This window comes from Aquarana catesbeiana, linkage group LG03 (assembly GCF_042186555.1).
Source record: "Aquarana catesbeiana isolate 2022-GZ linkage group LG03, ASM4218655v1, whole genome shotgun sequence".
Lineage (NCBI taxonomy): Eukaryota > Metazoa > Chordata > Amphibia > Anura > Ranidae > Aquarana > Aquarana catesbeiana.
In genome coordinates this window covers 649141493-649153092 of record NC_133326.1, presented here as the reverse complement: position 1 = coordinate 649153092, position 11600 = coordinate 649141493, and the positions used below count along the sequence as shown (strand labels likewise).

The window sequence follows — 11600 nt, the reverse complement described above, 5'->3', positions numbered from 1 at the left end:
CACGTATTAGTGCCATCTGTCATCAGTGCCATCTTTCATCAGTGCCACGTGCCATTTGTCATCAGCGCCACATGTCATCAGTGCCACATATTAGTGCCATCTGTCATCAGTGTCACGTGTCATCAGTGCCACGTATTAGTGCCATCTGTCAGTGCCACGTATTAGTGCCATCTGTCAGTGCCACGTATTAGTGCCATCTGTCATCAGTGCCACGTATTAGTGCCATCTGTCATCAGTGCCATGTATTAGTGCCATGTGTCATCAGTGCCACATCAGTGTCAGTGCCACGTATCAGTGCCATCTGTCATCAGTGCCACATCAGTGCCACGTATCAGTGCCATTTGTCATCAGTGCCACGTCAGTGTCACATGTCATTGTCCTGGTTCTCCAGGGCCTTCAAAAGTGTAATAGGTAGTCAACAAATTAGATGTGTAATTTATGCTCCTAGAACCCGTGATGGTGCTCCCTGCATGTTGGGGCTCTCTATGTGGCTAGGCTGCGAAAAAGTCCCACACATGTGGTATCGTAATACTCAGGAGGAGTAGCAGAATGTATTTTGGGGCATCATTTGTGGTATATACATGGCATGTGAGAGAAATAACCTATTACAATGACAATTTTGTGGGGGAAAAAAAAAAAAAAAAAATCTTCCTTTTGCAAAGAATTGTGGGAAAAAATGACAACATCAAAAACCTCACCATGCATCTTACTAAATACCTTGGATTGTCTACTTTCAAAAAAGGGGTCATTTGGGGGGTGTTTGTACTTTCCTGACTTGTTCGGGTCGCAAGAAATGAGATAGGCCGTCATTACTTCAGGTGTGATCAATTTTTTATGATTTGCACCATAACTTGTAGACTCTCTAACGTTCACAAAGACCAAATAATATCCACTAATTTGGGTTATTTTTACCAAAGATATGTAGCAGTATAAATTGTGGCCAAAATTTATGAAGCAAAATTACTAATTTGCAAAATTTTATCACAGAAACTAAGAAAAATGCTTTTTTTTTCAAAATTTGCGGTCTTTTTTCATTTATAGCGCAAAAAATAAAAAACCCAGAGGTGATCAAATACCACCAAAAGAAAGCTCTATTTGTTTGAAAAAAAGGACAAAAAATTCATTTGGGTACAGTATTACATGACTGAGTAATTGTCATTCAAATTGTGAGAGCGCTGAAAGCTGAAAATTGGTCTGGTCACGAGGGGGGTTTAAGTGCCCAGTTGTCAAGTGGTTAAAAAGACAAAACATGGGAAATATGTATGTATTACACAGTTGCATGTTTTTGTCTTTTACCTTGCCCAGACATGCACTTTAAGTATGGAACGAGACAGAATTCAGCTGCCTAAAATACAGCATTAAACAGAACCTGGTTAAAAGATTTTTTATTAAGATTAAAGAATCTCCCTACATTTTAACCATCTTTTACAGCTATAACCATAAAATCTGTTAGACTGTACAAATATTTTGCAACCCTTGATTTCCACTATACAGGTACGGGATCATTTATGTAGAAAAACTCTATATAGAATCCAGGTGGAGGGAACAGAAATAATTTGCAGCTGTCATTCAATGTGGTCAGCAGATTGTGACTTCTGCAGTCACTACAATGAGACCAGCTAAGCAGCTTCCTTAGAAACAGAATGCCAGGAGTAATGGGGTGAAAGTGTTGGAGGGGTTTTTTATATAGACCTGCCCAGTCTTGTGTACACTTAAGGCTCCATTCACACTTGTACGATTCCAAAGATGCGCCAACCTTGCAGTGCAACTTTGGATGGGTGTGACCTGGATACGACTTTGGCTTTGACCAGTGATAACGTACAACTATTGCATTGTATAACATTCAGGTATGACTTTCGTGCAACTTTTGAGGATTTTTGAAGTCTATGGCCCTCAAGTTGTGTTAAAGTTGGACCAAAGTAGTGCACTTTAAGTCGCACATGAATGGTTATCATTTGAAAACATGGGGAACGACTTGCCATGCAACTTTGATGTCCAAAGTTGCAAGACAAGTCTTGCACGTGTGAATGGAGTCTAAGGCCAGCCATACACGGTGCAAATTTCTTACCTGCAACCCGTTCGCATGATTCCCCCATCAACACAGACAGTACTGACAGGGGAATCCCTCTTACCAAGCCATTGTCTGTTCCCGGTGAGGGGGAAAACTCTCCCCGCCGGACAGCAGCGGCTAGCGATAATTGCAAGAGAATCTGGCAGCCTGGTTGTACCCAAGTTGATTGCTCAATTAACTTGGTACATTCAGCCTGTCCATTAATCGTTAGAATCCCAGCTGGTTCCTGCTGAACTGGCCAATTTACGAACCGTGAATGGACTGCCTTACGGTTGGCAGCCCTAGTTGCTTACAATAGAGCAAGGTCTAAAGAATCCAGGTGAAGTTACAAAAAAAAAAAGCAAATGGGCCTTTTCACTTTTTTTACCTCTTTATCTACTTTCAGTTTCCTCTTTGTATTTTTTTATTCCCACCTGCATCTCAGGTGGGCCCCAATGCTAACTTTACATATATAGGAGCTGTTTTACCTACCAAAGGATGTGTTTCTGTCCTTAGATTAACACAGCACAGCCCTGTCTGGCAAAGAAGAAACCTGATTTTTAACTGCTACAGTTAAGCAAGACTTACAGGTCTTGTCCCACCCCCAGCCTGTGGCTGGACAGTGAAAGGAAAAGCAGCAGACTGATGAGTTCATCTCTCTGATCTCTCCTACTATTACATGAGCACAACTGGCTTCTTTTGCTGGTGTAGTATGGCATAAAATGTTAAGGCTGCACAATCAAGTTATAGTTCAGGAGCAACACATTACCACATAACTCAAGGTGGATGAATGGATATGGCCTATGCATGTTCCAGGTGTGACTTTTGCCATGTCTTGGTAGACATAATTGTTGACTTGACTCTCTTATCTGATGCAAATTGCTAAAGAAAAACTACTCTGAAAACGCATAAGTGTTTTTGACAACAGATGTTATACTTGTATTTCAGTCCAGACTGCATTGGTTGTAAACACTTCAGCTCTTCATGTGGTCCAGTGGTTGAGGGAAAGTCAAGGAAGGTAAAAAAAAAATGGTGTGTGTGGGGTGGGGGGAATGAGGCGCATGTCTTTGTTCACAAACTGCTATCTCCAGCACCAACCACAATTTTTCAAAAACCATAAAGCACTCATGAGACCTATTTGGTAAGCTAAATCCCAAATCACAACCCAGTACTGATTACACCATAAAGGCAGTCTTGAATAACGTTCATTACAAAATGTCTGCATCCTAACAAGGTTTCATTATATTCTGTTGATCCGAATTCCAAGTGTTCTGTGCATCTGGCACTTTTGCTGAATGGAGAGATAATTTCCCAACTTTCTGCTCAAGACCTTTTCTCATCCATACAACATCACAACAAAGTCTGCAATCCAGGTTGTTATGTGTGGTCAGGTTATCGTTCATCTCTGTCCTATACGATGACCAAGATCTTTAGATAGAAAGATTTAATCCTTCTCATGTCATTCAAGAATATCAATAGTTACTCGCCCGATAAGGACGTTTCAGGGTGGATCTGCGGGCCACCTAACAGCAAAATTGTGTAATAGTGTCACAATCCATGGAAGGCACCCAAATTTACAGATTATGTTGACGATCTCATCACCAGAGTGGCTTGGTTGGAGGTGGTCTTCTGCAAACAAAAATTAAGAAGTTATAAAAATTTAAAGTTTTTGGAATGCATGACATGGCAAATGAAAGAAAAAAAAAATGCTGATTTGACTCCTGCAAAGAAATATATTACAGATCAGTTGGACATGAAGAGCTAGCTTGCAAATTGACATTTCAGTTCATCCAAAAGGTGTCTCATTGGGTCACAAGACAATGAAGTTCCTTAAGGCTGGATTCACACCTATGCAGTTTTAGTGCTTTTTGCATTTTGCACTACAGCCCATTTAACATTGTTTTCTATGGAACACGTTCTGTAGTGCAAATCTGCAAAATGCACTAAAAATGCATAGGTGTAAATCCAGCCTAACACCCAACTCAAACTATGTCCTTTATGGAGATGGCTTTGTTGTACAGGGCTCAGTTATGCTGAGAAGATCCTTCCCCAGAGTTTTGGGACAATTGCCTAAAATATCTTTGGACAATTGCCTAAAATGTATGTTCTCGCAATAACACTTGAACTCAATTGTTTTGAGGGACGTCCACATACTTCTTGTGTGTCAGTGTTTCTCCCTCACATCAATTATAGAATAGATTGAAAGGTTGTTTTAACTTGCTTGCGAATGGGAGGCTTGTACAGGCACAGCAATGTACCAGTATGTCGCTGCCTGTTTCCGGGTTTAGGGCGCAGGCATGCATGCTCTCGCCGCTGTGATTATACACAGCAACAGTTTGTCAGCAGGTCCTGTAAATCATCGCAAGGACCTGCTTATCGGCTATGTCCAATCACAGCCCAGAGTCCTAAGTTGACAATCAACATGGGGCTTTGTACAGAGGGACTGATATTCCTGGTTTGCAGCAGGGCAAAGAAACAGGGAGAAGAAACAAAGAGATCTTTAGTAAAAAGCAGCACACATTAACACTTAGGCACACATTTAAATCCATTGATTACCTGAGACGTTAAACCCTTCCCACTCAGTTTCAGATTGCCTGCTGCACCAAATGACACTATCACAGTCCCACTATAAGTCGCTAATCTGCCATTAGTAGTATAAAAATAAAAATTTCAGTATCTAGACCATAGTTTGTAGACAGTATCATTTTCACACAAACCAATCAATATACACTTTGAGATTTTTTTTTTTTTTTAACCAAAGACATGTATGGAGAAATTAGATTTTTTTTATTGGATACGTTTTATAGTAGAAAGTAAAAAATGTTTTTTTTTTTTTTTTTTTAATAAAAATAAAAAACCCAGTGGTGATCAAATGCCACCAATAGAAAGCTCTATTTGTGTAAGCTTGGAGTCACATTTATGAGAATTGAATGTGGGTTTTCCCGCATTCAATTCGCATGACAGTAGACTGTGACCAACTCTCAATGGAGCCGATTCACACAGCTGCGGGGTTGCCGTGGTCCACACTGGAAAAGGGTCCTGTGCATCTTTGGCTCTGTTTCGGGTCCGAATTCAGGCAAAAATTCGGACCTGATTTGCACCTAAATGGAGAACAGGGACGCACCGGACCCCCTGCTGCGAGCCGCAGCTATTGTTAACCCAGTCTGAAAAAACTATATAAATTTAATTTGGGTATAGCGTTGCATGACCCCGTAATTACCAGTTAAAGTAGCGCAGTGCTGAATAGCAAAAAATGGCCTGGTTCACGAAGGGGGTAAAATCTTCTTGAGCGCAAGTGGTTAATATTTTAATATGTTTTTTGCCTTATTTTACATCTACATAGATGGTCGCAAATAATGAAACATAGAAGATCATTCCTTGGCTTTTTACATCTTTCAGAAAAGGGATGAGACATACGTAATACTATATTCATATAGGTACATGTCCATTGTACAGCTGGCTTTATGACACTTACTTCCAGAAAGAAAAAAAAATGCTTTTTGTATTGCTTCTAAAATGTATGCTTTATGCAAGGGGTTACATAAAAACATATGTACCTTTTTAAAAAAAAAAGCAAGACAAAAACCATTATAAAGGTTCCAATCACACCCTTAGGCCTCAGATGCAGATGGTCTTCCTTTATGATGCCTGGGCACTTTCAATTTTCTAGTGCACAGGTGACTGCGGGCTTCATAGAAATAAATGGCTTGCCCATTTACCTCTATAGAGTGTGTAGTTGCACTTGCACATTGCTCGGCCCACCAAAAATACAGGCAGTGTAGCGAAAGGTGTGTTGCATCTGAGGTCAGTCTTGGGTATACTAGCTAAGAGGCAGTGGGGAAACCCACCCACTACCTTGCAATCAGTGCATTCAAACAATGGAACCTTACTTTTTTCTGTGGCTCTAGGTTTGAAATGGTAACAGGAGACACATTAGCCACTTGAAAGACTCTTAGCAGGGCCTGCTTGAGGTTGGATATTTAAACCCACGCATCACTAGGGCCAATATACACTATATTGTCAAAAGTGTAGGGACACCTGCCTTTACACACACACATAAACTTTAGACCCCATACACACCATTAGATTTTCTACAGATTTACCAAAACCATATAGTGCAAGGGCCTGCCTGATTGCATACAAATTGAAACTATTAAGGTTTGACCTCATATTATATGGTTTTGGTAAATCTGAATGAAAAAAAAAATCTACAGAAAATTGCGTATCCAGCTTTAGTCCGTAGGGATCAATACTGAGTTGGCCCACCCTTTTCAGCTATAACAGCTTCAACTCTTCTGGGAAGGCTGTCCACAAGGTTTAGGAGTGTGTCTATGGGAATGTTCGACCATTCTTCCAGAAGTGCATTTGTGAGGTTAGAGATAAGGCCTGGCTCGCAGTCTCCGCTCTAATTCATCCCAAAGGTGTTCTATCGGGTTGAGGTCAGGACTCTGTGCAGGCCAGTCAAGTTCCTCCACCCCAAACTCGCTCATCTATTTCTTTATGGACCTTGCTTTGTGCACTAGTGCTCAGTCATGTTGGAACAGGAAGGGGCCATCCCAAAACTGTTCCCACAAAGTTGGAAGCATGAAATTGTCCAAAATGTCTTGGTATGCCGACGTTCCTCCAGTGGATCTAAAGAGCCAAGCCAGGACCCTGAAAAACAACCCCACACCATAATCCCCCCTTCACCAAATGATTTGGACCAGTGCACAAAGCAAAGTCCATAAAGACAGATGAGTGAGTTTGGGGTGGAGGAACTTGACTGGCCTACACAGAGTCCTGACCTCAACCCCATAGAACACCTTTGGGATGAATTAGTGCAGGGACTGCGATCCAGACCTTTTTGTCCAACATCAGTGCCTGACCTCACAAATGCGCTTCTGGAAGAATAGTCAAACATTCCCATAGACACACTCCTAAACCTTGTGGACAGCCTTCCCAGAAGAGTTGAAGCTGGTACAGCCACAAAGGATGGACCAGCTCAATATTAAACCCTACAGACTAAGACTGGGATGCCATTGAAGTTCATGTGCGTGTAAAGGCAGGTGTCCCAATACTTTTAGCAATATAGTGTATATAGAAGACAAATAACCTACCAGCAGGTCTTCGGTGTGTGGGAGGAAACTGGAGTACCCAGTAGAAACTCATGCAAGCACAGGGAGAACATGTAAACTGCACGCAGATAGTGTCTTGGATGGGACTCGAAAAAGGATGCCAGGGTTTGTTTTTTGTTAATAAAAAATGTACAGTGCTCTATAAAGATTGTTCTTATTTGCAACTGTTGTAACAGTTTTTTTCAGAATCTCAACCTATTCTTGATATTGGCTCACAGCCAGGGATGGCACAAAAGGTGGGCAGGAGGCACGGCTGCCCTGGGCGCAATGGTTTATTGCAGGGATGTGGGTGCCCTGATCTTCACCCTAAAGGAAATGGGAAGGGGAGGGGGTGCAGTTTGGCATCTTTGTCCTGGGCACTGGTTGGCCTTGTTCCGGCACTGCTCATAGCCTCTACCAGTACTCTACACAAAGCTTGCAGTCAGTCATTTACAGGCAGTCTGTTTCATGGAATATGTCAATACCATTCTTTTTAAGGTGGACCAGTCTTGTGTATAGAATTTTGATTAAAATAATCCCCAACGGCATCATGAAAGATTATGAGATGGTAAAGTGGAACTTTAGTCAGAAAATTAAGTCCTGCTAGATGGCCCCTCTTGCAGGTATGTAAAACATTAAAAATAAGGGTCTATACTGTGTAAAATCCAGTAATACCCTGTCTCACCCTGCTCTGCACATGCTCAGTTGCGCTCCATTTTTAGACACTGCTGGCAGCCTTCAAGCGGAATTAAACCCTCATATCTTTTACAGCCAAGGATGCTGCTTCTGTTTGATCTGCAACTGCCAAGGTGCTGTACCTGGTGATCAGTTATGACACCAGACATTTGATAGTTTGTCAGCCAAGCATCTAAAATCGCGCTGACATGCTACTTTGAAATCGTGCTACTTCAAGTGAAGCAGTACGATTTCAAAGCAGCATCAATGTGAACCAGGGCTTACTGCTGTTCAGGGGATCTGGGATTCAGCAAAATGGCAGCCTCCAGCAAGAAAACTGGAGCAATGCTGGAGGCAATTTACAGCACCATTAATAATGTGAAATGTGTGTTCCTTACTAAAGAACATTATTTATTTTTTTTATCAAATTGTTATGGGTAAAGTTCCGCTTTAAATACTTACTGTTCCTAAATCTTAAAAGTGCCTTTCTCTTCTGGTACAGTTCATGTGACCAAAAACACAAGGACAGTTGCCATCTACAAATTAGCTCCATGCAGCTAAGAGATTCTAGGGAAGGCCACTACTAGATATTATTGCCACTGCTAGTTATAATTTTATGGCTAAATATATTTAAAGCTTAAAGCGGAGTTCCGCTTGCTCGCACCCTGCCCCCCTCCACTGCCACATTTGGCACTTTTTGGAGGGGGTGGGGGGAACAGGGAACCCACTTCCGGGTAAGATCAGCGATCTACATGCATTTCCAGCCCCCTGCTCCCCTCTGGGACACACACTGGTCCCAGAAGATGGCGGGACCATTCAGAAAGTGCAGAACAACTCGCACATGCGCAGTAGGAAACCGGCTGTAAAGCCTGAAGGCTTCACCGCCTGTTTCTCTTACTTACACCCACATTGCCAGTGCCTGCACCCACCTCTGATTAACGAATCGGCTCGGAGTGCCAACATCGTGGAGATACTTGGACAGGTAAGTGTCCTTATAATAAAAGCTGCTGGTAAAATTACCCACACTGCATGAATTAAGTGCTTGTTTGGCTCGGTGTGAAAGGAGTATATTACTATATGAAGGGTCTTCAAAAAGTGTCCACACTTTATGTTTAAGCCCGGGTTCACACCATAATTCGCTGCGGACCGCACAGGAGCGCTGTGCGTCCCTGTTCACCGTTTCAGGGACGAATCAGGGCCGATTCTATGCCTGAATTCGGCCCTGAAACGCAGCCACAGACGCACATCATTTTTGTGCAGTGCGCACCGCAGCCGCCCTGGAGATATGTGAACCGGCTCCATAGGGAGCCAGTCACATTCTCCTGCTATGCGAATTAGATGTGCGGAAACGCACATCTAATTCGCATAGGTGTGAACCCGGGCTAAAGTGATTGTAAAGTCTCATGTTATACTTACCTCCTGGTTTTGCACAGAGCAGCCCAGACCCTCCTCTTCTTGGGTCACTCTTCGGTGCTCTTGGTCCCTCCCTCCTGTTGAGTGCTCCCACAGTCAGCAGCTTGCTATGGGGGCACCTGAGCCGAGTTACAGCTCCGTGTGTCCATTCAGACACGGAGCCCCGGCCCCACCCCCTCTCTCCTGATTAGCTAACTGACTGACAGCCGCAGTAGCCAATGGTACCGATGCTGTGTCTCAGCCAATCAGGAAGAGTCCCGGACGGCTAAGACACTCGTGGACATCGCTGGAGAGAGATGGGGCTCAGGTGAGTAATTAAGGGGGCTACACACAGAAGGTTTTGCATCTTAATTTATAGATTTTCTGTATTAAGATAAAAAAAATCTAACTTTACAACTCCTTTAATAGAGTTAAAAAAAAAAGTGCAGAAACTTTTTGAAGAACCCTCGTATTTACTTTAACCCTCGCTCCCGCAGGCCATCTTCTCGATGTGCGATAAGCCCCCTAAAGTCACTTTGGTGCCCAGCCACTTGCAGCTTTTCAACATCATCCAGTACAATGCAGGACCAGCAGTTTTGCAATGTGCAATGATGGTAATGGCCTACCACAAATAGGACAGACAGTTGGCTGTAAAAAGAGCAAAGAATAAGCCTTTGTACTTACAGTATTTCTTCTACTTCCCAGTCAAATTAGCATTTAACCCTTCCAGTGCTGGAGGGGACCCCACTGCTTGAGTATCAGCAGCCTAGAGCGAGGCTTTAAGTGTGCATTTGTTGTCAGAAAAAGACTGTTTCTTGGGACAGGCCCCTAAAATTATAGAAACCTTATCTTTCTTCCAAATGATGTAGTTAAAAACTAGAAGGGGGTTAAAGCAAATTTCCACTCTAAGAAATACGCAAACTTCGATCACTAAAATTATTTAAAGTACAAATATAATTGATTATTCTACTTGTATTTGTGAATTGCTCTTATGAATTTAGCCAACGTCTTGTGTGTGGTGATGGGTCTTCCTGTACTATACTGGTATTTTATCCATCAGTAAGAACCAAATTCAGTCTAAAAGTGCCACATACACCCAAAATGAATATTGCAGTTTTGGGTGGCAAGCGGGGGGGTTCATTCACCCCCCCCATTTTTCTAATGCTGGCCATACATTGAAAGGAATTTGTCAGGTTCAGTCGGGACCGGCTGACCTTTAAACCATGTATGGGCACGCTGGTTGAAGAGAAGTCGATGCACCAATTGACTTCTATACGATTGCCCTGATTTTTGCTGCTCGAAAAGTGCCAATGTGGCGCTGAGCAGTGTATTCTGATGGTGGGGAAGTCTCCCAACTGTCAGAATACAAAAGCTCAGGGGGGAGGATTCCCCCCACTCACCTTGAATGTGTGGATGGGGTAATCGGGTCAGTTTTTTTTTCTTTCAACCCGCTGGTTGAATAAAAAACAAACCAAAAAAAAAAAACAGACCTATCTATAGGCAGCTTAAACCTCCAATGGTGAGATTGCCTTGTTTGCATCCCTGCTCTCACCCTATAGAAACACATAGGGGGTTATTTACGAAAGGCAAATCCACTTTGCACTACAAGTACGCTGCAAGTGCACTTGGGAGTGCAGTCGCTGTAGATCTAAGGGGGACATGCAAGGAAAATAAAAAACAGCATTTTAGCTTGCACATGATTGGATGATAAAATCAACAGAGCTTCCCCTCATTTCAGATCTACCCCTCAGATTTATAGCGACTGCACTTCCAAGAGCACTTTCAGTGCAAAGTGGATTTGCCTTAATAGGTGTCAACATCTTGGCTGGGAGACCACAGATTATCAATACAATTGCCAGGTCTCTGAACATTCCCCTCCAGCCCAGCTGCTGTTTGACTGACTGATATAGCGATGTCAGTGTCACTACTACTTCAATCACAGCGGCTGAAGCAACAAGCTGGCACTGCAGAGAAGGAGAGAATTTGGAGGAGGTGGGGGCTGTGCTCGCTTGACAGGGTTATGCTGCTATTGCCTGTTTTCTTACCCACATGTTGTCAAAATTGCCAATTTCCCATATTTTGTGATAATTGCCCATGTATTAAAATGACTGCCTTTTTGTTGGCCATGAATTTCCTTGACTACCCATTTGTTGCCCACATATTATGCCTTCCTGTTTGTTGCCCTTGTATTGTCAAGATTTCCCATTTGTTGCCCACATATTAGCCGCTTGCCGATCAGTGCACAACGATATACGTTGGCACAATGGCACGGCTGCACAAATGGTACGTCCCCTTTAAGACGCGGCATTGTGGGCGCGCGCCGCATGCTCCGCGGACTCGTCCGCCGGTGTCCTGCGATCCTGTCACGGAGCGGCAGAACGGGGAGATTA

At 43.0% G+C, this 11600-nt stretch overlaps 1 protein-coding gene across 1 annotated transcript in view; it reads right to left on the bottom strand.

The window, feature by feature from the left end:
* Positions 1 to 1368: 1368 nt before the first annotated feature.
* The window catches only part of DNM2 (dynamin 2), a 184139-nt gene continuing 173907 nt past the window's right edge, over positions 1369 to 11600 (bottom strand). The window contains exon 21 of the mRNA XM_073622602.1: positions 1369 to 3679. Within this exon, the coding sequence (XP_073478703.1) occupies positions 3649 to 3679 (31 nt within the window). The 3' untranslated portion in view covers positions 1369 to 3648. The remainder of the gene's footprint in view (positions 3680 to 11600) is intronic.